Below are 27265 nucleotides of genomic sequence, written 5' to 3'. Positions count from 1 at the left end.
GTTCCTGTTCACAAGTGCAGTGTTTTCCTGTTTCATGTCTTCATGATCTGTCTAAGCAAAATGCGCCAGGGGGAAAAGGAATGAGAGACGACCGCGTTCTCTATCAGAAAATACAGGGGTTTCTCGGTGGTTTCCGATTGTAAATGAAGGAGCGTAATCATCGGGTGGAGTTGTTTTTACATACAGAAAATCAGATTCTCACTTTTGAGATTGATCGCATCACACACAGCATAGCTTCTCACACACATTTTTACTGCTTGTGGTTCTAGGACACACCCAGTGTAGCAATTTTTCACTCTGACTTAAAGGTTTCACCGTAGCATTAGAAATGTGGGTCTGTGTGTTGGATGAGAGGCAATTTGGTTTATATGAGCATGTGAAACCACAGTGGTCCAGTTGGAAAACACACACACACACACACACACACACACACACACACACACACACACACACACACACAGTTGTTTGGCATGTAGAAATGTGATTCCATGATTTGGGTCCTATGCATTGGGCGGTCAAAAGTATGTGGACACCCCTCCTAGTCAACAGTTGTTCCCATTGCTAACAGGTGCATGCAATCGAGCATAGTTCCATGCAGTCTCCATAAACAAATATTGAAAGTAGAAAGGGTTCAGCAGTGATTTTAAAATTCATTCGGATGCCAACTTTGCCACACATCGGAAATCTTTGCCTGCTTGATCTTCCCTAATCAATTGTAAGTGCTATTGGAAATGAAAGTGATTAGGAGTTTAAATGGCTAAGCCCCGAAATGGCTAGACCATACATCATCACCGAAAAAGGTCTGGCAAGCGCTCAGGACAGAGTTCCAGACTGCCAATGGAAGCAACATCAGCAAAAACTGTCCATCAGGAGCTTCATGAAATGCGTTTCCAGGGATAAGATAATCATGTGCAATGCTCAGTGTGACTGAAGTGGTGTAAAGGAGCAGTGGAAACATGTTCTCTGGACCGATGAATCACACTTAACTATTTGGCAGACTGGTGTACAGATCCGGGTTTGGTTGATACCAGGAGAACACAAACTGCTAGAATACTTAAGGGTAATGGAAATGCTTCAGCATGCATTGTAGACAACATTAGGCTTTTAGTTGTATGGCAACTGTTTGGACCATTTCCTGTGCCCCTTTCAGAAGGCACTTAGGTACTGTTATCTTTATTGGTAGTTTAGCAGTTTTTTTCTTTCAAAAACAAATCAAACCATCAAAATATGTACAAATTAAAATAACTGCATAAATTATTACTATTTCAATAATCCATTTTTGACACCTTGTGTTCCAAACCTCAGTTATAGGTTATCTTAAGTGCATTTTTTTTTTTTTATTAAATAATTTATTACATTTAATATATTAAATATTTAGGAGTTGAAGTCATTATTTCTGTTATTTTCAATGATATTGTGTTGTGGTTCATGTGAATCGTGTTACTCAGTATAGTATAGTTTGTAAGTGAATTATTTTCTTATATATAAGTCATTAGCAAGGACTTAATGTCTAAATGTCATTAGCATGGACGCTAGGCAGTTTACTAGGCAGTCTGTCCAGATATAATTCTTTTAGGATTTTCATCTCTGTGATAGAGTAACACATTTATGAATGGATCCGTTCTTTTTTTTAATCTGTTTCTGTGCATTACAAAGCACAACAAAAGGAACTTTATTTTTAGAAAGGACACAATAATAGAGGACTCGCCAGTGTCAGATTGCTGTCTTGGATTTAAATAACTATGCATTCTGTCAGTCTTATCGTTCTCTCTGAGGTTTGTGTCTCATAACAGTACAGCAGAATATTGTTCAAGTTCTGGCCTGCACTCAGAAACTGATTCACACACACAATCACACAGAGATCAGTAACGTGGGGTGTGTTAGCCTTCACAATCCAGACACACTAACTTCCTCAAGTCCTACTTCTGACAGGAAATGGGTCATTGTTACTCTGGACCAGTTTAAACTGTGCCTGAATGCAGGAATCGGCAGTTTACTCGCGGTGCTACGAAAGTGTGATATTACTTACATCCTATTGCAGCCTGAGATGTTCCCAGACAGGGTCTGAATAGAAATCTCTGTATACTTGGGTACCAGTTTCCAATGTTTACAGCAGGCAGCCCTTTTAAAAGTTATTAGAGCTTTGTGGATATAGTAATGGTGGATGTTTGTCAGTCATCTGCCATTTTTTCTAGCCACATTTAGTAATGAAAATAACCACAGCAAGTTAATGCACTTTTAAACATTAACATTTGTGACTGGAGGAACTACAAATGTAGTATCTAGCCATCCATGTGAGCAAAAGCCTGCATGTGCTGCTCAGTTGTTTTTGGTTTTTTTTATGTTTTTGTGCCTCGCCTTCAGTAAAAAAAAAAAAAGGTACGTAGATTGTGGTGGCAGATTTGGCTGGAATTTTCTGTTGCATTTTTTTCCTTTTCACGTTAGTGCCAATATTTTTGCCTTAATTATATTTAAATGAAATGACCCGTTTTGCGTGTTCTGCAACGATCCTCTCTTATCAGCTCACTTTAATGAATGTGTCTAGTAAGAATCCAGGTTACAATTTGCCAGGCTGTGCATCAGCTGCTGTGTGTAGTTCACCAATGTTTTGTTTTGTATGTTTTGTCAACAGAGAGAAGGGTTTTATTTTCTTCCTCAGTTCGTCGAACCTGTTTGTTTGCAAGGCAACTAATTTCCTCAGACACAAGATCTGCTTGACATGTTTCCCCGCTTAAAAAATGTTCATACTTTCTTCATACTCTATGTAAGCAAACAAAGAAGCCAGACATCAAACAGCTACAATGACGCAAGGAACCGTGATCTGTGGATCGGTAACAGACAGGATGAGCAAAAAAAACGTGTTTAAAATTTGTCTGGGCAACTCTTCCCCGTGTACGGTATACTTCACACACGTGCGTTTTGAGCCAGGAGGACGACCTCAAAGAACAATCCTCAGCATGATTCTCACAAAAAGAAAGATGGAAAGTTTTCACATTAAACGGAGTGCAGGAAATCCTTTCCGGACGGGTTTATTTTTATAGTCAGGGTTGTTTTTATTCCTGCAGGTTAAATAAAAAAAAAGCTTGAAATGCCTACATTTACTGTAGATACTTCTCAGTACATACCAAGTGAAGACAGGCAGGCTGCAGACTTAAATCATGTTGTAGCAACGTGTATGGAGGAACGAGATCTGGAAATAAGAATAGAGAGTATTATTTGTAATATGCTGTTAAAAAAACTGTTTAGCTCATGTAGTGTTGGTAATGTGTGAAGCTAAACCAGTGCTGTGTGAAGCTAAACCACGAGGTTGAAAGGTTCTGTGTGTGTGTCTGGATGAGTGTGTATCATTGGTCTTTGTGCATTCTTGGTTGGTGGGCCATAACTTTTCCTTCTCTGCTCCCCGCACAGATGAAAGAGCACCGAAATGTCTCTGCGCTTTTCTTCAGTTTGCGTTACTCGTGTCAGAACACCACATGACCGACCTGTCATGTATTATGCTGATCAGGTGCGGTTCAGAAAACACGCCAGGCCTGGAGAAAAGAGGCAGAGATCTTGGGTCTCAGGCAGCAGACTTAACATTCTGTAGAATGAGGAAATTGGCACAAGGAAGGAAGATGTATGCAGCAGGTGTGACGGATCACATCAAAGATTACTAGGCATGCAAACAAAGCGGGCAGCAACACAAACTCCACATTGACAGAGAACAGTCACTCAGACACACAAAGTTCAGTGAAAGGGAATGCAGCACATCTGCATTTGCTATATGGACAAAAGTATTGGGACACCTGATTTTCCAGCTTTATGTGGTTCTTCTCCAAACAGTTACCACAAAGTTGGAGGCGCACAACTGTATTGAAAGTTTTCAGATGCAGTAGCATCAAATTTTCCCTTTCACTTAATCCAGGCGAGCCAAACCAGAGCACAAAATGAGCTCGATGGAGGTTTACATGGTTTGGAGGCGAACTTGAGCACAAATTTCTAAAATCTCCAAAATCTAGTGGTTAACATTCTCCCAGGAGAGTGCAGGTTATTATAACAACAAATGGAGACATGAAATATTTCTGAACTGTCAGGTGATGGTCTGTATGTGAGGGCTCTACTTTTTTTCTCTTAATTGAAGACTGTGGTGAAAAACACAGCTAAAGTAAGAAATACTTTAAATACTGTTGGCTGGAGGACTGGTTACACATGTTAATTGCTTTGACAGTTCTTTTTCTTCTTCATCACCTACTTTTATTAATTTGCTGATGGTTGTACACATAACTGTATAGACAGACATGCATGCTGTGGAGAAAGTTGTTTTGGAGAATGTGAAATATTTCCCACGTTTTAGTTAGATTTAATCTGATTTCGTCACAGAAATATGGCACCAGTAAAGCAAAATCACAGGCTTTGTGCGACTTTAGGGCGTCATGCTCTACGTTGTTTGTTCTAACATGCCTGATTCAGATAATATGCTAATTACAGCTTTACTAAATAAAGGCAGAGTAAATATTAAAATGAGCATGATACAGCAGGACTAGTGATATGAGCCACTGCTATAGGCTAAAGCTTCTTCTTTCGGATGATGCGCTATTTTCTTTTATTATTATTGTTTTCATTATTTCATGAGATCCTAATGGCAGTTTCTCATAAACAGTTTAGTAATATAATTTTGAATGCAAGCTTTTCTGTATTAAACGTACAACTGAAATTTTTAATCAATTCTTTTTCTACAACAGAAAGTGTTTTATATCATAGTATTTTGCCTCAGTGTTGTCAAAGACTTTTCATTTATGTATGAATGATATGTTTTTAAATAATTTCATGAAGCATGCTGTGGAATGCGAGAACTAGGTAACTTCCTGTTATCCTTATTAGCAGTTCCTTCAGCAACCTCGTTTTCTTTCACTTTTTTTTTGTGAAGTTAATCAGACAAAAATCAAGCAGCATTTTATTACCGTGAAACTGGAAAGTCTTTAATGAAAACTGTTGAGTTTTTGTTCTGAGTATATAAAGAGTTAAAATCTTGTGGTTCAGTCGTGTAGTTCTAAAGTTAACCTACAGTGTATATAACAAACACAAGACAAGAATATAAATGAATATAAACATCCTTCTTTTAATTGTTACAGCTCATTTTAAAGTCGTTACAAGCAGATTAACATAAAAAACATTTGAAGAATAACCATATAATATGGTTGTCAGAGCTGCTGATGTACAAAAAAATCACATGCAATCACATTCGCAAATTTATCAGTGGTGTAGTATAATAAATAGTAAAGTAGAGTTTGTGTGGGATTTCTGGTGCAGTGTATTTGGGAACAAGATGTGCTTCAGTGATGTGATGCTGCTGCCAGTGTTTATTGTTTGTGTATATGCTCAAGAGGTGCTGGTCATTAGCCTGAAGAGATCAGGAAATACTAATGTTTGTGATCGTGTGTGTGTTTGACAGTCAAAGCAAAGTGCACTGTCCTTCTTGTAGGGTGAATAGGCCAGAAGTGTTTATACACAAAAATGCCTCGGTTAACCCTTAGACAAAGCATTCAGTGGCTAACCACACAAACGTAATCCTCTTCCAGTCTTTACTCAAACACAGTCGCACACTGAAACATTTCCTACAAGTGTTCCTGAAAAGAAAACGCTACATGTTATTGACCTTCATAAATCCACCCTCGAGCACTGCAAGTGGCCAATGCGCTTTAACTTTCCTCTTTATGAACTCAGGCTAGTTGCAACAAAGCACAACATATCAGTTACTCAACCAAAAGAAAGATCACTCGTTATTCCGGTTGCGACATGATTCATTAGCTTGATTTAACGCGCTATTAAAAAAAATAGCTTAAAAAGGCATTTCATGTCCGAATGAAGTCCGAGCTTTTTCAGTGATCTGCACAAACATTGCAGCGTTTGTACAAATCGGATCCGATGAAGAAATTTCACTTTTCCATTATCTATTATTTTTAGTCTGGTGATGATCTGGAGTGTTGGATCTTATCATCATCATGTCTTTCTAAGGTTGCTCGCAACTCGAGTTTCTGTCTCATCAATCAACATAAGTCGAGAAAAGCTCAAACGCAAGGTTCTCGAACAAGGACACACAAAATGTGTTTCCTAGACAGGAAGTGCGTGTTTATGTTTGTATGTATGACAGAAAAAAAAACTGAAGTGTCTTGGTGTCCAAGATAAGGATCATGGCACTGTGCCACTTGCCATACAGCCAGTGCAGGCCAGTGCAGCATGTCCTGATGGAGCAGCTCCTCTCCTGCACTGAGGTGTCATCCAAAACTCTGCTTCGTGTTTATAGTTGTCTCTGAGTGTTTATGCTTCAGCTCGGTTGCCTGTTTGTTTCTTCAGTCTCTAAGGTGAAGTCACTGGGCTTCCAGTCTCTGGTTGTGATGTGGTGTGTGTCCATCCAAATCCTTATTTAGCTTTTCTGAGTTTTTAGGTGCCTTGTAGCTCTGTCACAGATAATACTGCATTCGAGTGCCCATACCATGAGCAAATACACGTGTGATTAAACCATTGTGAGTACAGTGCCCCTCATTTCCCTTAAGTGTGTGTGTGTGTGTGTGTGTGTGTGTGTGTGTGTGTGTGTGAGTGAGGAAAACAGGCATGCACGTACTCAAATAAACATTCTTGCAATCTACAGCGGTTTTCCATTTATTAGGTTGAAGATAATAAGCGACACACAGAAATTAGACAAAAATAAATAAATAAATAAATAAATAAATAAATAAATAGTCTGTTTGACTTTGGGCAATATTCTCAATCTGAATAACCTCTCACACATACACCCACTCACACACGTGTTCACACAGGATAAAGCAGGATGACTATTGTCAGGAGTCAGGATTGTATTGAGATACAATGCACAATTGGAGCTGCTTATTACTCATGTCTGTTACTGACTATAAAACTCACTGCATACCTGTTTGCTGATGCTTTAATGCTGTTCTCATGATGAGAAGTTTTAACTCCGTAACGCAAGTCTGCTACCGTAACCTGACACCAGCGTATTTCCTCTTTAACGCTCCTATTTTTTTTTTTGTCTCTGGTCAGTCTGATTCAATTTGTCTTGCAGTGACATTCAGCACTATCCATATTGTTTCCTTTACATCAGAACCACTTCCTGCTACCCTCTTACACTTTCTTACTCAATTTCCTTTTCCACTTTTCGGGCCTTCCATGTAGGAGAACTCCCAAATTGCTGCTTAGATGTCAATACAGCTGGTTTTCCTCTTTCTGTTTTGTTATTACAAAACCTAGTTAGGACATTTTTTTAAGTCTGCTGCAAGAACAACAGTCAGGAAAGTGCTAAATGGTGGATGGGGACTCTTCTTTTTCTCCCCCTGATTTCAGGCCGTTTGTTAATCTCAGCAGGGTGCATATAAATGATGCTGACAGAATTGTACGTCATTTTACTGTTTTTGTAAATCAGATTAATCAGCCTATTATTGAAGAGAAACAGAACGACTGTTATGTTGATCACGCTCGCGTGGAAATGCAATAGTTTTTAATTTTCAGATTTTTAATTTTTAATTCACTAATATTCCACCAAATGTAATCGTTTTTGGTCAGAAACAGATGTGTAGTGAAGGTGAATTAACATTACTGAGAAACACTCAGAGCACTAAGAAACAGGTTTTATGTAAATAACGGTAAAATGTTCAATAGATGTGACAGGAGCGACTCCATCATGTGTTTGGTCTGCTGCTTAATTGTTTGGTCCTCATTTCAGAATTAACCCTAGATATGAACTGCATATGAGTGAGTGTTCATGTTTAATGTTTTGTGTGTGTTTGTGTGTAAACATGTCTGGCCTCTTCTGTACGTGACTGGAAAGGAATGTACTGTATGTCTCTAAGCTCCAGACCTCTTTCTGTTTCCTCTAAGCTTTGCATTTTTTTTGGGGGGGGACTTTTTTTCTGATTTTCCTAAATTGATTCCATAAATCTGTCAAACAAAAGGTGAAGTGGGCTTGTGAAAGGCAGACCACTGAAAAGAAAATCGAACTCTCAGTTTTTCTAACCTTCCTGGGAACGAAACTGTGTTTTATTTATTTGTATCAAGCTGGAATGGATAAGAGATGTAATAAGAATAAATATTGTATTTAGGATAAGGGGATTGAAAGACATTGGAAAGAATGTAATTAAATCACATTTTTTATACTAATAGCTTCAGGCTTCATCACTTTGCAGGCAAAAATAGTATTACAAGTCATTTTTTAAATGAAATAGTAAACTATTTTAAGTAAAACAGTCTTTCCACAGATTTTTAAACACATGGACTTTCAGTAGCGTGTAGTAGTCACTTGCCGTATTCAAGATAATCTTATCTAGCATGTGTGTTATCATATCCGCTGTGTGAATTCATTGTGTCTAAGTAAAGTAAAGGAGAAAGAATAAAATGCATGATAAAGTTTGGGTAAACGCAGTTTGAAATCTTTTAAAAGGGACAGCGTGGAAAGTCAGTAACTTATTCTATTAATATTTTAAAATGACCGTATAACCTGACCAAGCTTAATATGAATAATCATTATACCATTAACAATACATCCTCTGTCCTTCTTTCCATCATCTGAAAACAGGACCCTGAGATCATTTTGATAAGAAAAGCAATGCTGACTGTGTGTGTTCTGTCCTGCAGATGGCAGCAGCGGCTTAGCATGTTCTTGAAGCACCTCACTGCATCCAAGCGCAACGTAAACGCATTATCAGGGAGATAAGTCGAAGACTATCTCTTCACGTTCACGCCTCCAATCACTCTCACTCTCACACTACGCATCTCCAAGGACCATGGGGCTGAGAGCACAGTGTGGAACATGTCGATTTTTTTCCACAGATACAAAGGTTCAGAGATCGAGCCAATGAAATAGGTGAATAGATTGAGTATGAGTATGGGGAGATGTGTAAGCAGGAAAGTAGTTGAGTGTGTCTACAGTATATATGTGAGTGTGTGTGTTGGTATTAGTGTTCATCGGTCACTTTTGTTCATCTCCTGCCATGGCTTTCTGGCTCTAGTGGACACTGTGGAAGGTTAAAGGCTGAACTGTGGATGACTTTATATAGCCAGGTGATGAAGTTGAAAGGCAAAGAGCGTTCTCTGCTTTGGAGAGCTACCACAAAGGATCAGCAAAAATACCCCCCAACCCAAACACACACACACACACACACACACACACACACACACACACACACACAAAGACTTCTTCTGAGATAAATAAACATTTGTGGAATATTTTGCCACAGGAAGAGGATGAGACCCTGCTTCGCTGTGCAATTTTGCTAAAGGGTGTGTGTGTGTGTGTGTGTGTGTGTGTGTGTGTGTGTGTGTGTGGGGAGTATGTGTGTTTTCATATGTAATACCTCTGTATGATAGCTTAGACAAATTAAATATTGGTGTTTGTTTGTTTTCCATTTATAATAATTTTTTTAAATAAGCTAATAATTATGATAAACAAATCTTGATTTCAGTAGAAATCAAGCCAGAAATGCCTGAATTACACATTACTTTGCAGACATGGTTATATCTTTTGCATAGTGCATTGTCTTTTTGTTTCCCTTCCTGTCCCTGGCTTGGACTCACTCCTGTCACTCATCCTCCTGTCACTCTACTGGGTAAGGTTACACTTTGTTTTTAGTCTTTTTAGTGTGTGTGTGTGTGTGTGTGTGAGAGGAAACTGGGCACTTAGAACATCTTTGTTGTGGTTCAATTCATATAACAAGGAAGCAGCCGCTTCCTTCTTAATGAAGGAAAAGCACATCAGCATCTCCTTCTCCCCCATGAGACCACATGGCTCCTCTCTTTCCTTTGCTCTCTTGCTTTGCATATCTGTGTATTCCTCTTACAGGAAAAAGGCACATGATTAGGCCACTTCCTCTTGTTCAGTTCCATTTCACACTGACCACTCTGGATATCTCAGACCCCTTGGTGCTTTCCTTTGATCTCACACACTCACATCATGTGTGTCCTGATTTCTTAGGACTCATCTTGTGCCCAAACCAGAGTTTCTAGTGCGTGTTTTAATGGTGTATACAGTGGTGCTGTAGTGAAATCTCTTCCCGTTAAGCTTATGTCTCTCGTCCGACTTATCTAAGCCTTAAGTCCAAGTTAGTAAGACATTGTACCGTGCAATACCCGACCCCTCTGAAAGTGTTTTGGAAACTCCCTCCCAGGAATTCCCCTGTACTAAAAAATCCTACCGTGACCTCCATCTGACCTTTAAATTACTTAATTTTTAAATACAAGTGTTAGCTGTAGTGCAGTCATTATAGCAGGTACGTAGAGTTTGTGTTTGGAGAAGGATAATATACATCACTCGTCACAGATACTTGGCTCGCTTCCAACTTTGTACCTCAAGGTCAAAAATGGTAAGACAAATGCAGCGTAATGCTCTTCTAACGCTGCCAGAACTTTGTCCTTAGTGGGTTTTGGTCAAAGTTGCATGGTCACAGATCAGAAAAGAATTCTTTGGTTGCAAGTCAGCAGCTCTCAAGTCCAGATCAAGTCACAATAGATGTGTTTGTGTGTTGAGGTGGAATGGGGACTGCTATGGATGTGCTTTTTCAGTTGCAGTAGCCACATATACTTTTATAGTTATTATAAATGTTATTTTATTATTGATTTGTATTAATATGTAAGTATAATTGTTTGTATAAAAATTATATAATAAATAAATTATTTAATATTAAAATATTTGTCACTTTTGTTAATGGGCCCAAGTCCGAGCGTCTTGACTCCAGGTTTCATGACACTAAAATCTGGATTTGAGTTCAGATTTAATTCCATATCGAAGTGCTGCATGGGCGAATTGTAAAACTGTAGTGTTAACCAAAACGGTGGAAGAGAAGATGTCAGGTTAAAGATTGACTCAAGTATTGATTAAGATACTGCTTTCAGACAAAGTGCTGAGAGAGCAGAGCAGCCACCACAGAAATGAACACTGTCAGTGCTGCTCCTGAATTTTTAACTCACACGTATCTCTAGAGAGCAGAGGTGGGAAGTAACGAAGTACAAATACTTGATTACTGTACTTAAGTAGATTTTCCTGGTATCAGTACTTCACTATTTATTTATTTATTAACTTTTTGCTTTCACTCATTAAATTTTTTTACACAAACATCTGTACTTTCTACTTCTTACATTTTCAAACCAGACTCATTACTTTAGTTTTTATCTATTTAGTGACATAATCAATATTTTTTCTTCTCACTGCTCCGTTTTCAGCCCATTATCCTATTTCTTGTCATTGCGTGGCTTTTTCAATCTACCACTGGCTATCTATTTCCTGACTCTCACACACCACAGACGTAGGTTCGTTTACGAAGCAAACAACGAGCACGACAGAAGGCAGCCAGAAGTCTGGGGTTAACGTGGGTGAGACAGAGGGAGTCAGCGATGTAAACATGACTGAGAACAGAGACATTCCTGATCACCTGATCATCTTTTCTCTGCTTGTGTTCTCTATGGTGTTTGTTCAGTCTGGATGCATTCATTATGTAACAACATTTGACATTTTTTTGTATTAATATATTAATATGATGTGAGGTCCATTTACCAGTGTGACATTAAAACAGGTAATAATAATGGCTACTTTTTACTTTTTTTACTTTCTACATGTCAGAGCCCAAATTTCTTAGTTGTAATGAGTACTTCAACTTTAAAAACATGAGTATCTGTACTTCTACTTGAGTGAGGGGGGTGTGTTATTTTGCCATCTCTGCCAGAGAGTGTGTACTGTATTGGTTAATTCGAATGCAGCTAAAAAGAGTAAAGCACTGAGTGATCCTAAATAACATAAAAGAGGAACAGAGGAGTTTGAAAGCAGAGCAACATTTTATCTTTAGGCTTGTTGGCATTTTTGAGCTCTTGGGTTTAGTTTCCTTCCGTTTCAGAGAAAACTGTATCGGTTTACAGTAAGTGTTCTCCACCCCAACCCCCCGAACTCACTACAGTCCCCACAGTGTATGATGGGAAGTCCATAGTCCTTACTGAAATTTGCTTAAGAAAACCCTGCTGCTGTATTCCTGAATGAACCTTTTTGTTTTGGTCAGTAAAATGTTTAGTGACGCTTCTATTTCCCCCCACACAAGCAGTACATTTGAATAATACTGATCACTTCATATCAGTGTTAGCATCTGCAGTTTATTCATTCATCTCATCCCAGTTCATTCATTTCATTCATCATTCGATGGTTAGAGAGTCACCCATCCATCACAGTCCACTACAGTGACTCAGCACTGCCTGAAATATTCATAGTTCATCTGTTTTCTTTTGTCTATTTGATACCCGAGTTTAAACCTCATAAATGCCTTGTGTACACATTATGAGCAAAAGTATTGTGACAGCCGACTTTTCCAGCCACATGTTATTGTTCTTTAGACCGTTACCACAAAGTTGGAGGCACACAATTGTTTAGAATGTCTTTGGTTGAGGTAGAATTGGAATTTCCCTCCAATGTAACTGGGAGACTAAAACCTGTCACGGCATCCAGCAATGCCCCTGTGCACAAAGCGAGCTCCATGAAGATATGGTTTACATGGTTTGGAATGGAACAGCTTAAGTGGCCTGCTATAGAGCTCTGACCTCAGTGTTTGAATGAGATCTCCACAACCACACTTAAAAATCTAGTGGAACATCTTCCCAAAGGAGTGGAGGTTACTATAACAGCAAATGCAGAATACATGTGAAATGGGATGTAAAAAAAACCCCACATGCGCATCTTCTGTTCAGTTTTCCACAAACGTTTTGTACATATTGTGTGTTTGTGTAAAGCTGACGGAGATGGGTGTGTACATTCCAGTGCAATATGAGAGGGAGCATTGAGTAGGTCATCCCATTCTCATTGTGTTACTAAATTATCACTCAGCTCAAAAAAAAAAAGTGTATTAAAGAACAAGTTTTACACTCCATGGCCATTTATAATAACATTTCCTGAACATGGACTTCCCATGCAGTCTACTGGACAAAACTGGTAGTAATCAAATAATCCTATCTATCTATCTATCTATCTATCTATCTATCTATCTATCTATCTATCTATCTATCTATCTATCTATCTATCTATCTATCTATCTATCTATCTATCTATCTATCTATCTATCTATCTATCTATCTATCTATCTGAATGAAACTGAAAAACAGGTGACAAGTGAAACTGAAAAACAGGTGACAAGTGAAACTGAAAAACAGGTGACAGTTCCTGATTGGGACACAGTTACAGAAAAACTCCTTGTTGTGGAAAAAAAAAACAAAAGTTTTCAATAGAGTGTCCAGGATACCGTCACCTCCGAAGTGATGAGAAAGCAGGAGTGACATAAATAAGAGATGTGGCATCGACACGTAATGTTCAGGCATGATTTTGCATGCGTCATAGCAGAACATGTTGAATGGGTGATCGCTGTTGAAACATTAGATATGCCATCGTTCTGCGAGTGTGTATATCCGTGGCTGTGTAAGTGCGAGACACGCTGAAACATGAGCTGGACGAATACCTGCCCTCAGGACATGGAAGCAGTCTGCACTTTGGGTCTGTGTCAAAATGTATGTATGTGAGTGCTTCATTAAGTCAACAAGTTTTCTCTGCTATAAGTCTAACAGATGTCAGTGGAGGCTCATAATGTGTCATAGCGTAATCCTGTGTGTGGGTGGATAATAGCTTACTTGAGGCTATTTGCCTTTGTCTGTGCATACGCTTGTTCCAGGCTGTAATTTTCTTTTGTATTTTACTAATATACTGTCTAATATACTGCTTTATTATACATTATATGCATTAGCCCTGAGAGTTCAGCCTTTACTTTGTTTTGATTGAATTATCCCCACCTGTGGCCTACACACACACACACACACACACACACACACACACACACACACATATAGTGGCTGCATGCCTTTTGTAGAATTCACAGTCAGGATTACTTTAGCACCTCATTATTCACACACCCCATGACTGCCTTTTGCACAATGATTTAGTTTCAGAAATGTAAAAATGCAAACTGAACATTATCTGTGTAAACAAGCGAAATTGGTGGGATTTTCAAGTTGCGAGAAAGACTGGGTGGTAGAAATAATATTTGAATAATATCCTGATATTGTATTCATAATACAATCCATAATTCACTGTCAAAAGTCGCAGTTGTTACCTCTCATAATATCAAGTGTGTGGGGTGGGGGTTTGGGGGGAATGTTTTTATAACTTAGCTAGGACCAAATGTCCTCACAAGGATAGGAATATCATTAAGTGGCCTTGTGGGCATTTGGCTGATCTATTTAGGTGGTAAACAGTTTTGCTTTTAATAACAAAACAGTTTTATCATTTTCTTTTGCTTAATGCTGTTGGGAATCGGTGTAAGATTGGCATTAAGCAGCTGCATTAAAAATAGTATGAGTGTGTGTGAAACCTATTCAAATGCTAATCTTCTATTTGCCGTCTTTCGTCTGATTGAAACCCGCACATTAAAGGCTCACTGTGTAACATGCTGCGCTTTGTAAATATCTGTTAACACTAATCAGCCTGCAGGCACTAGTTTCTAAACACTGGACCATAATTCCCATACAAACACAGTTACGTTTTCAGAGTGGGAACGGGTGGAAAGCAAACTAATGGGTTTATTGTGTCTGTTAAGAGGAATGAGAACTGTTTTAGAGACTCCAGAGAGAATAAATGGTATAAACGTTGATAACTGAGTACAAGTTTGTCAGCTGACAGCTTTTACAAAATATTTGCAAGTTTCTTGTATGACATTCAGATATGTACGTCTGTATAAGACGATGAGCAAGTCGCTGAGTCAGATGAGAGGGAAAAACAAAACAGATCTTTGAATGAAAATCAGAATGAGTAGCGACTGTAAAGTGAATTATAGCAGCACCAGCATAAAGTACATTTCTGAATAAGTGTAGTCACGTAATCTGATTATCCATCCTTCTTTTAACACACAAGCACATCCACACGTTTCTCATTTCACCACTGTGTGAATGTGTCCTGCTTCAAATTGCCCACACACACACGCATACACGTATAGATATTCAACCCCCCCCCCCACGCTGTATCAGTTCGTTAGAACAGCACTCACTGCTGTCAGAGCGCACTAAGATCTCCACGCTGCACACGGCTCGCTGCTGCTCTTCTCCATGGAGCCTGACAGAATCTGGGTCACTGACGCTTTAGAGTGATGCACAGTCACAGCTCGAGTCATGGGCTGCACCACCAGCGTGATTCTGTTCGATGGGTTACGTTCTGCACTCGAGAAGAATTGTGGATACTGGAAGAGAGCAAGTGCAGCTGAGCTACACGGACAGGCGGAGACAGAACCATCCTCCACCAGCTACAGGGAGTCCAGAGTGTGGCCCATCAGGACTACATCCAAGGTGTGGGTCGAGGGTGTGTGTAGTGTGCTTGTCTTGTCTGTAAAGTCCTGTGGGTTCTGTCCTGGGCTTATTCTGTGCTAATTTGCTTTAAAGCAGCAACACCCAGAAATAGGACTCAGGAGATATGTTATAAGAGTGCTTAGTCATGGTTAGTGCAATGCATCATTCCTGCATACTTCTGTAGTTTATAGGCTGATGTGCTGAAGGATAAATGTGTTGTGTTTCCTATTTGGAAAGTGTGTCATTGTGTGCCTGTTTGACAAGAAAATTACCTGGAAGACACGTAGTGACCGAAGAGAAGTGAGAAAGAAGAGCTTGTGATTGCTGAGTGTGTGTTTGCAGGAACAGATCAGGAGATCATGGAGGAGGAGCAGTTCCCTCATCGCCCTCACGCCTATCCAGAGATGACCTTTTTCTTTTAGAACACTGTGGTTGCAATCGAAAGGAGTATCCATACGTTATGCATCCTCCTGCCTTCTCCTACTTGCATCATCCTGTCTGAATGTGCTATGTATGCGATGTATGAATATCTATGTCTGCTATGAGTGAGCACTTTAAAATATGTCTCTAAGAATGCAGACCTGAGCATCCTGTTTCTCCTTCAGCAACACAGACGCCACTAATGGTTCAATGGATCAATAGATGTTTACGGGTAGAAAACATTAAACTGACTTTTCCTGATCCAGAAGCTCGAAAATGCTACAGATGGGTAAAGTAAGAGTGTGTGTGTGTGTGTGTGTGTGCTTGAGGTAACGAGTCTCTATGCTTGTTTAGTGGAAAGTCGAGCTCTGTTATTATACTCGGTGCAGTTATTAGTGCAGCACAGCCTTTTCCTTCCTCTTCCAAACTCTGGCTTTACTAAGGGTGGATGGGGTGAGGGGGCCACATGTGTAGTGCGAAGGCTAAGAGTTTCTGGTATGCTTTTGCTGATTCTCTTTGACAAATCTGGTAGTGTACTTACCAGATAGAGGTCAGTGAGAGGTTTATTGTCTTCTTGGGCTTTAGTCTTAGAAGTAGGGAACAATGCTGCAATTGATGTGTACTCGAAACGTAATTATTCTGAAGGAAAGTTTTAGGCATGTGTCAAACAGGATAAAGTTATTCAGTTTGTATACACCATTCCTATGGCGTTTCTGCAGAAGTGTGATTCCTATACATCATTTTTTCCCCTTAGGAAATGCTTTAAAATGCATTAAATGCTTTTTCATGTATCCCATGAATGCGCACAAGGTGCTAATAGACCTAAAGTAAACCTAGCACTGTTGTCTGTGTAAAACCAGGTGAGACACCGATCATGTCTGTTTAATTGCACATGGGGGCAGTGTTTGATCTTCAATACTACATCCTTTAAAGGGGAAAGGTGAAAACATCAGGGCATCATTAGTACTGTGCTGGTTTATGCATTACCAGTACTTGTGTAAAGAGATCTACTAAGAATGATGCTGATTAAGTGAAATAGATCAAATTGTACTGTGTTACAGCTTTATTTTGAAAGGTAAAATCAGCTGAGGATATATGTGAACATCTTTTTTTTTTTTCTTCAGAATCAGAATTGTGCAGAAGTGGAGCCTGGAGTACACGTGCATTCCTTATTTGAGCGTTTTCATTACACTTTTATGGCTATGCATCAGATAACTGTGTGCATTGGGACTTCGTATGAAAGATGCTCAAATATGATGTAAAAAACGTTTTATGTTTAGGCAAAAAAACTGTATTTGGGATAATATGGACGTAACCTTTTATGTTTCTAGTCTGACTCTGATGTCAGTCACACTTTCAAAATGATTCTAAGCTCTTAGGAATGGCCGTTGGAAACAGAACTTATATTGCTTTTGGGGAAAATCTGATCAGGTGTGTGTTTGCGCGCACCTTCCAGATAACACCCCATGGAGTTGATGTCTGTTACAACAGACTTGGTTGTAAAACTGTCTGTATACAATAGGTTATTGTAAGTGATTTCACATATGCTATCTTACACATAGAGAACAGGCACTCATGCCCTCAGGAAGAGATCGACTAGAGGACATTCTGACCTTGTGCCTTTCGGAAATCTGACAATCCCTTAAACAACCGTATGGTGAAATTATCCATGTGGGTCCAGGGTCAAAAAAAAGGAAGGAAGCTTATGACTGCATCAATGGAAGGATGACACGTTGTTTCCAGTATGAGAGACTGAGGAGAGAATAAAAGGCAGTTTTTTAGGGAGCAGGTGATGTCAACAAAACACAAAAAACCTTTGCAAGCCCCACATGCATTCCCATAGAATGCAGGATGCAGCAGATGATACACACACACCATCAACAGCAATAAAAAGAACAGGAATTATGCATGTTGGACATCATTTTAGTTTGATAGGATTAGAGGCATTCAAAGAATAAAGTTTAAAGTATACGGCAAAAGCTTTTCATACTTTTTACGATCAGATTTTATTTTTGCAATTAGATTTTGCACAAGACCGAATTGTAAGTAAGCAAGTAAATTACGCAGATTAGCTTTAGACCATGTTGTTCTGTTTACAGATCAGAGTGTTTTCATCTTGCGTGATTCAGTATTGAGCCGCTTGAATTGCTGGGAGGATTTGTACACCATATATTGTACTTTTTCAATGCCATAATTTCTCCCTGACTTCCTGTGCTGCAATGTAACAAAAACCTGGACAGTGATTTCACCGTTCAAACACTCGCATCTGGAACAGATAACAAACATTTGATAAAATGAGACCTTCACTTTCATGCTGCAGTGTAGACTGTAAATGCAACATATTCCAAAATACTGAGCTTTTTTTTTTTTATTATTGGTCAGCTTTAATCTGTACAATGTTTGGCTATACTTTAACAATGCTATGAAAATGCACCAATGACCAATAAGAATATCTTCTGCTGTACTTGTAACTAGTCTTACTAACTAATTTCTAATGAGCTGTGGTGTTTTTCATCTCCTAAGTTACAATATTTAAGCTTCAAAATACACTATATGGGCAAAGGGTTGTAGAAATTTAAATATACGATTTGTATGTGAAATCTGATTCCACATTTAGTCGCCTTTTATTTTTATAATAATTCTGGGAATTTGATACACAAGATTTTGTATTGTGCTTATAGAAATTGTACCCATAAGGCAGTTAGTAAAGTCATGTGCAGTCCAGTCAGTGTTCCAATTGATCCAAAAGTGTTCAATTGGTTGAGATCAGAGATCTAGAGTTCTTGAGGCCACTCAAGATCTTCCACTCCAAACCAAGAGCTCGCTTTGTGTACAAGAGCATTGTTATGATGGAACAGGTCTGAGGAACAAGAACAGGAACAAGTGAGAGAAAGTTTAATGCTGCCTCATCCAAGACATTTACGAATGTGTGCCTTCAACTTTGTGGTAACAGTTTGGGGGAACAACCACATGTGGCTGGAAAAGTCATCTGTCTTTTGTCCATGTAGTGTAGATCACAAAATCTTAGAAGTGCTCACTATTATTAGCTTAGATTTCTCACCACATAGCCTAGCATCCAGGGTTTGTGGTTTAAAGTTTATTTTAACTGTATAGAGTTTGTGATTTGCCAGAGATTGGTCTTGTATTTAGAATTTGAGAACCACATGGGACACCATTCATTCAGAAATTCTATAATGCACCAAATTTGACCAAATTGTACGATTATATGAAACTATAAAAGACTATATTAATTATTGAAACAAGCAGATATTCAACTAGTTTCAAAGGGCTCACAAACCTTTGTTACATCTATACAAAGAGACACGCATTTGTCCTGTACTACGGTTTCTGCATCTATGTGACATGAGTCATTAGTGTGCAGGTAAATTCTATAGGCTCTGCTCACTCATGGGGGAGGTGTGTGTGTGTGTGTGTGTGTGTGTGTGTGTGTGTGTGTGTGTGTGTGTGTGTGTGTAGGGTAGCACAGCTGAGCTGAGTGTAGGAGGAGTCTCCTGTCACTGCCTACAGTGCAAGAGAGAGTAGATTTGGTGTGTGAGTGTGTAAGAGAGAGTTGGGGAGAGAACGAAGTAGAACTACAAGTTTCCCTCTACTGGACATGCTGGCTGCTCCATCCAGTCACGATTCCACCCCGGAGAGAGCCACATCCAGTGCTTCTGCTGGATTGTAACTTGATTTTTTGGATTTTGTTGGTACTGGACAGAGAGTGAGAGAAGCTGAAAGCATGCAGGGGAGGGCGGCTAAAGGAGCGAAGATGGTGATTGAATCTCCACAGCAGTTTAAAGCTCAGCCTGTTGTCGAGCCAGAGCAGGGCAGCAACTCAGCACAGACAGTGGTAACACACACACACACACACACACACACACACACACACACACATATGCACATGCACACACACTGCAACAAGTGCACCATTTAGATGATGTGGAAAAATTCAGAACTTGTGAAATTCTCACTAAATAACATGAACATCTCTGAACCAGTGTCATTAAGGATTGTTGAGGATTTTTCCATTTAAAACCTGCAGAGAGAGAATAGTGTAGCGTGTATATTAGTGTTGTGTGTGTGTGTGTGTGTGTGTGTGTGTGTGTGTGTGTGTGTGTGCGCTCATGGATTAGAAATGATGAAAAAAGGAGTATTATTAATTAAATAGGAAATGATTAAAGAAAGAACGATGGTTGTTGTACTTGCTGGTAATTAAAGAAAACACAAATGCAGTCTGCGTGAAGCATCGAACTACACAATTTTAATCCGAAGTCTTAGACTAGAATTACCATTCCAGCATTATGTACTTATTTACTCCTCTAATCTCATTTGGACCAGTCTGAAAATCTGTAGTTACACGTGTTGCCCCATAAATAAACATCTGCTCTCCTAACCACACCAGCTGTTACGGATTGTGACAGGAGCTTTAGTTGGGGCTTCCCAACACTTAGCCACTCAACACCCTGTACTACACACACTTTAAGAAGGAAACCTTTTTGAAATCTTGGGAAATTAATACTGTTGCATGTCATGGACAGAAGTAGTTTCTAATTTTCAAGGCATTGAAGTGAAACCACTGTCAATCTTCAATTAAAGTTTTTTTAAGAACAAAAGCTGAGCGGTTCTTATTTCTTTACAAATAAGAATAATGAGACAGTATTACAAATAACAGTTATAGTAACTATAAAAATATATTTTCATAGTTTGAAGCAGGTGATCAGGAGAAAATTGTGTGTGTGTGTGTGTGTGTGTGTGTGTGTGTGTGTGTGTGTGTGTGTGTGTGTCAGCAGAGCTGTATGTTCTCCTGTGGGCTTTAGTGTATGAAGCATATTGTCAGTTGCATAGGTACAACCTTGATACAAGAATATGGGAAGCATCAGTGCAGTTTTAAACAACAGTGGGAGTAAAGCATGCACACACACACACACACACACACACACACACACACACACACACACACACACGCACACACCCAGCAGACTATACCACACTGAAATCTGAACACATTCCACAGTCCTGACTAAACTGAGAGCTCAACCACAATAACTGCATTTCATGTCATTGTGAACACAACTGCCCAAACCTTTGTGGCGCTTTTGATGTCTGAGTCTAAATAAAGGGCTGAATTTCCTGTATGCATAAAGATCAGGCAAATTCTTCACCCCATGTTACTCTGAGCCCTGCCTTACCTTCGAGTTTTTTCCGTTTGAACAGAAAAACCTAAAGGAAAAAAAAAAATTTAAATATCGCAGTCTAGAGTTAAAATTGCCTTTGTGTTTGTTGTTGCTTTCGTACAGTATTTAGGTAGAGCAAACTTTGTGTTTAAGTGTGCTTTCACACCTGCCTTGGTTTGTGTTTGGATATTTATTTATTTATTTATTTTGTGGAATTAGTTTGGACAGATGTGAACACACTTAAAACCTGGTTTGCCAAATGTGGTCTATATCCTTAGCTTTTATGAAATCTTTGGTCTGCACCAAAATGATGTGAAAGGGTCTAAGTGCATACATAATCACTGTAAAAAAATTAGTCTTTTTTCACTTTACAACTTTTAAAGGTCTTGTAAAAACTCAGTATGAAAAGATCCGTATGACAGCACAAAAAAACCCCACCAATTCAGAGCTCAAAGGGTTAAATATGTTTTATGGAATATTATATAATTTTAATAAACAACAAGCCTGGGTCAAACTAAAAAAGGGTTCATAACTGTTTAGATTTTAAAAAAATCTTTAGAAAAAAATCGTACTACCGACTTTAGGTAGCAGGTAAAACTATTCTGAATAATGGCATATAAATAACTAGCAGTATTGTGTATTTGCCCTAATATTTTATTCTAGATTTCTCTCAATGAAATGACCTGAAGGAACAGCAGATTTTAGCAGGCGAGCTAGATCTTAAAACAGCCGACGTAGCAGTCTGAATTGGATGTGAAGGTATTGTGATCGAAAACAGGCTTGTATTACACGATGTGAACTCTTACTCTTGATTCACCGCCTTGTCACCTGTCTGTCATATGATTGTCATTATTGCTGTGTCTATACGGCTTTTGAGAGCTTATGATTAACCTTAAATGCACACTCATGTGCCCATAGCTGGGTGTCTGAGCTGTATTCTTGGTGTGATGCTATCAGCTGTGAGAAACCTGCAGTGCCTGGCCTTTTATCAGCGAGCCCTTAAGGACTGACTCACCTGTATGTGCGCGTCTTTGTGCTCCATTGTAGCAGCACGCATTCCTTTAACACCTGAAGATGTAACATTGTACTTAGGAATGAAGCAGACATGAAGAAACGCGTGGACGTGTCTGTTCTCCTATCGGAGATGGAGGTTCGGTAGCGATGTCAAAAGTGCGTCTGTGTTTCTTCCCCCAACCCCCCCCATTGTGGGTCGGATAGCACCGCTTAGTAAATCTATTCCATTACCATGGTGATCTCTCTGACATCACCCAGCTGATATCAGGACCAGATGTGGAGCAACCTGCGATCTCACTTACCAGCGAGAGCAGAATTCATAATTGCTTGCTGCACATGCGCACCCACTTCTAGCATAGCGTTCTCAATGAAGCATATCTGCTAAGACTCTCTACACACTGTGCTTTGTCCAGATGCACTTTATTGTTTAATGTCATAGATAAAATGAAAAAAGGAACGAAAAGGGATTTGAAGATAATACGAGTGTGTATCTTTTAGTAGAAACCTGTCCTACCTGTGTGTCACAAATGTGGTAGAGATACTACAGTATTCAGACCTTGTCATTTGAGCCTGATTGTTTTTTGTGTGAGTCTCGACGTATGGGGGAGGTGATTGTGAAAACAGAGCGCTAACAAATTTAGACCTCATGGCACCAACATACCAACAACATGGAGGACTATAATCTCATGGATTACACTTCTGAGCAGCTAAGGCTAGGCTGATGTCAAGCTTAAACATCCTTATGCTCACTATTGCTATTGTGTTTCAGAGATTGTTTCTACATCAGACAGATAAAAATGGTGTACAGACATGTGTACACACAGAGGTGTGGCCAGTTAGATTGGTGTTGGCAGGCCTCTGATTTGTTGTGGCTTGCTGAAAGTACTGTGAACTAAACCAGCACTAAATATAGTTAATCTGACCAGGATTGAGAAACACAACAAAGCTGCAAAGGGTCAAAGAGATGGATTCCTTGTGAGGATTCCTTGAAGCCCCATGAACATTGGAAAGTGTTCTCCCTTCTCTGAAAACTCCTACACGTACATACAAACACTTCTGTCTGTTCAGACCAGTCACACCCAAAAAGACCAGATCATTTAACATGTACTCTTCCTCCACCCTTTTCACTTCCATCTGGTGTTTGAGTTTTTTTTCCCCAGATTTTTGTTTCCGTTAGTTCCATATCTGCCCTATTATTATCACGTTTACTCTTTGTATACATTCTCAATAAACCCCAGGCTCTCTCAAATGAAGATGTGTCTAAACAGAAATTGGGAAATACCTTGAAATGCAAGTGAGCGTGATTATATAACAAAACTGACATTTATAAGTTACTTTTCACATTAAGCATTTCTTCATTTCATTATTATATTTTATTGTAAATAATAAGTGTGTCTGTGTGTGTGTTTGTGTGTGTTTGCAGCTAAAGCCACGTTTGATTGAGCCATTGGATTATGAGAGTGTCCTGGTCCAGAGAAAGACTCAGATCCTAAGCGATGTTCTCCGAGACATGCTGCAGTTCCCTCTGGAGGATTTTCAGGTGAGGTTACCTGGCAACCCAGCTTTAATCTGATAGTGCAGTTTAACAGCAAGTCATTTCGAAATATGGCTGCAGTAAAGTCTTCAGTTATACACAGAGAAGTCAGTGCTTGTTTTTGTTGCTACTGGTACAGCTGGAGAGCTGAGTGAAGGGGAAAATGGTGTAGGTTTCCACAGTAGGGTACAGGTTATATAGCCATACCCTGAATTTGCGCACACACATCTCTAGTTACCTGAAGAGAGGAATTTCTCTTTGAGTGCTTTATTATACAATAGTCTTTGGCAATTACAAGGTTATTGAACGGTAGTAAAAAAAAAAAAAGAAAAAAAAGTGATTTGCGGAAATCAGCTTGAAGCCTGAGCAGTTGTTAACGTGCAATTCACAATCATAAAACACAGACTGAATCGAACATTGTTTCCTGAGCTCATATTTCATTAATATTATGATAACGCTGTTGTTGGAGGGTAATTTTCTACTGCAACAGTTTTATTTTATTAATATCACAATTTAGCAATGCTTGCATTGTACGTTCGATACAAGTAACAGATTTGTTTCATGTTGAACAAGTTACTGTTATCACTTCCATTATAGCAGCTATAAACTGTTGTTCCCTCACTACTGTCTTAGTGTCTCTACACTCAAGTTATTAAGACAAAATGTAGCTTGTCAACACTTTACAGATGCATGAACATGGACTCTATCACTGACTGTTAATAGCACTAACACTGTAGAATCCTTTATTAGTAGCTCAGTGGTTAAGATTTTGGATCAGATGGTCACGAGTTCGAATCCCACAAGATGCCACTTCTGGGCCCTTGAACAAGGCCCTTAACCTTCAACTGTTTAGTTGTAATTTGCCCTGGATAAGGGGCGTCTGCCAAATGGTATAAATGTAAATGAAAACTGTAACCAGTGCCATGGTTTTGCTTTTGGAAGATATGTCTGTGAAGACCTTGAAAATAGGCATTTGTTTTTGTTTTTATTAGTTATGGAGCAGTGTTGTACTGTCAGATTTAGTGTGTGTGTGTGTGTGTGTGTCACGGAGCTCAGGTTGCAGGCTACACTTTCTGATCTAGTGTCTGAGTGGGAGGTCTGCTTCAGACATCTATACAAACGCGCACACCGCATGCTCAGAGAGAGGAGTAGCAATAGGGACACTCACAATGCAGACCCGAGGTCACACCCTTTAACTAGCCTACTATTTAAAGTCTATGGACAATACTCATTATAAAAATGCCTCAGTGTAATATTTAACAGATGTTTGCTGTTTGGAATTACTTCTCCAAACAACGTGCTTGCGATGAGAGAGTTATAGCGTGAAGGGCCTTCCAAATCGTTTTTGTAGTCTTTTTGTAGCCTGTATGCTTATTTTCACACTTGTTATATTTGGATGAGTGTTAAATGAACAGCTATGATTTCCTACCAAGGTGTACTGGCCAGGATTGCATTATTACCAGACACCATGCTTGGATATCTCGCACAAACACAGGCTACACTGTGGTTTGATGTGTATTTGCTTTCCCTGAATGCAGGACGAGAAAGAGATACAAAACAGAGACGACTGCAAGAACCTAGGGGAGTCGCTCTTTGTAATTCTCAGCTGTAAGCACACAGAGAGATCATATCGCTGGCCGCTTTCTGTAAGTTCCCTCAGCAATATTAGCACTAATGTCTTTCCCATATCTTTACTTCAGGCTGCATGGCCTCCTTAAGGAGATCGTTCTACACAGGCTTCTGTATTTGCACAATACTAGAGGATTGCAGCACAATTAGTGGCATATCTTTCGGGTATGATTGTGATATGGAGTAAATGTGTACTGTGTGTGTGTGTGTGTGTGTGTGTGTGTGTGTGTGCGCTTGTGCATCTATGAAGGTCAAACAGCTGCATGGGAACTCTCTGTGATAGGACAACAGCCTTGACTGCACCCATTAATCTCTCTCATGTAACTCATTCTCCACCCCCAGCCCCCAGTATCTGTCTGTATATTTCACTTTGTCAAGAAACACGATCTCGGAGAAAAGGTGCAGTGTGTTCAGAGCAACAGGTGATCCTCAGCTTCGCTGCAAGAATGTTCAACAAAACCAGAAGGCAGGCACAGAAAACACTGTCACGCACTGCTGGAAATGTTTGCTCTTCTGTAGCTTACATGGGCAAGTGTGTGTGCGTGCGTGCGTGTGTGCGTGCGTGTGTGCGTGTGCGTGTGTGCGTGTGTGTGTGTGTGTGTGTGTCAAATTTTGATTGCTGCGTATGTGGTCACTGGGTGGGTTAGTGGGCTGTGCATGCAGAGAAGCAGAGAAGCAGGCCTGTGGTGGGTTTTAGGAGAAATGAAGGCCACATAGGTTTCCTCTTGAATGCTTGTTGCTGCTGGCTCCGTCTAAATCTGTGAATGATAGAAGCTCAGTCAGCTTTATGCTTTTTCTCCGTCTGTTATTCTCTTTCTTTCACTAAAATAAAAATGGTGAAAGAGTTGTAATGTTACAAATTAATATTCTTGAAATAAAATCTCCATAGTAATGTGCCGAATAGGGAGCTAGAAGTCTGGTCGAAATGATCCTAGTAACTGGGGAAAAAAAAACTACATTAACATATAGCGTCTTTTTATTATGGAGGATTTCTATTAAAAACTATTTTACAACTCGTGAAAAATAATATATATTTTTTTAATTACCCAGGTACAACTCTAGGGTTAGGGCATGATAGTAGCATGATATTAGTCACGCTAGTCACACAATAGTCCCATTTTAAACAAGCACAACCAGTAGAAATGGCTGCAGCTCCCCAGTAAAATTCTGGTATGTGATGTCAGTGTTGAAAATGATTTCACTTTGTACTTATCTAAACATGGTATATTATCTTGTAGGGATGGCTGCTTATACCACAGCTGCTTGATGTACGGGATTCTCTGTTCATGGCTTGTGTGCAAATTCTTGTATTCCGGACGAAACTTGAATTACACCTATAAACTAATGCTCCTGATAGTTTAATGTGTTATGCATTTAGTATCGAAATACAGGCATAACATTATAAAATTAGGGAAAACGGACATGCAAGGATTTTAGCGAATATGATAAGTGCCAAATTATGATGTTCAGACCATTGGGTCAGAGCAGCTCTGGGATCTGCAGTGGGCAGTATCTATCAAAAGTGGTCTGAGGAAGGAACAGTGGTGAACCAGTGACAGGGTCATGGACGGCCGAGGCTCACTGATGCACATGGGGAGCGAAGGTTGGTCCGTGTGGTCCGATTCAACAGACCAGCTGCTGTAGCTCAAACTGCTGTAGAAGTTCATGCTGTTAATGCTCGACGAGTCACGACTGTTTTAACAGCAAAAGGAGGAACAACACAATATTAGGCAGATGGTCATAATGTTATGCCCAATTTGGTGGCCATAAAGTTATGCCTGGTCAGTGTATTACTTTTCAAAGTATTGCAATGCTAAATAAGTAAACGAACTCACATTTGTACAGCAGTTTAGAGCATAAAAACTCGGAATAATTTGAGACAAACATAGTATAATATTAATAGCAATATCAGCCACTAGAAAGAATATTACGCTAATTCTTTGACATGCCAATCACTTATGCGAAACTGACCTAAATGGGTCATGCATGTGGTATAAAAGAGATATTGCATGCCAAATTGGCACTTTGTGTGTGTGTAATAATTGCTTTTAAAGTAGAGACTGTTGGGCAGGCGTGGACCCGTGGACCCTGTGTAAGGTCAGCCTTTCTCTAATCATACAAGAAAGCATTAACTCCTAACCAAGTG

The 27265-nt window shown here is 39.4% G+C and overlaps 1 protein-coding gene across 8 annotated transcripts in view; it reads left to right on the top strand.

Annotated features, from left to right (window-relative positions):
- Positions 1-27265, top strand: part of zmp:0000001200 (dedicator of cytokinesis protein 9) — a 73287-nt gene that overhangs the window by 10002 nt on the left and 36020 nt on the right. For 5 of the 8 annotated variants that reach the window (XM_046843745.1, XM_046843754.1, XM_046843778.1 and 2 more), the window contains exons 1-2: positions 15157-15345; positions 23380-23496. In XM_046843745.1, coding sequence (XP_046699701.1) covers positions 15172-15345; positions 23380-23496 — 291 coding nt within the window. In that variant the 5' untranslated portion in view covers positions 15157-15171. Of the gene's footprint in view, positions 1-15156; positions 15346-23379; positions 23497-27265 lie in introns of those variants that run through there. The other 3 variants (XM_046843760.1, XM_046843770.1, XM_046843786.1) reach the window with 1 other exon arrangement.

The sequence above is a fragment of the Silurus meridionalis genome, chromosome 3, assembly GCF_014805685.1.
Source record: "Silurus meridionalis isolate SWU-2019-XX chromosome 3, ASM1480568v1, whole genome shotgun sequence".
NCBI classification, from domain to species: Eukaryota; Metazoa; Chordata; class Actinopteri; order Siluriformes; family Siluridae; genus Silurus; species Silurus meridionalis.
This window is presented reverse-complemented; position numbering and strand designations above follow the sequence as displayed.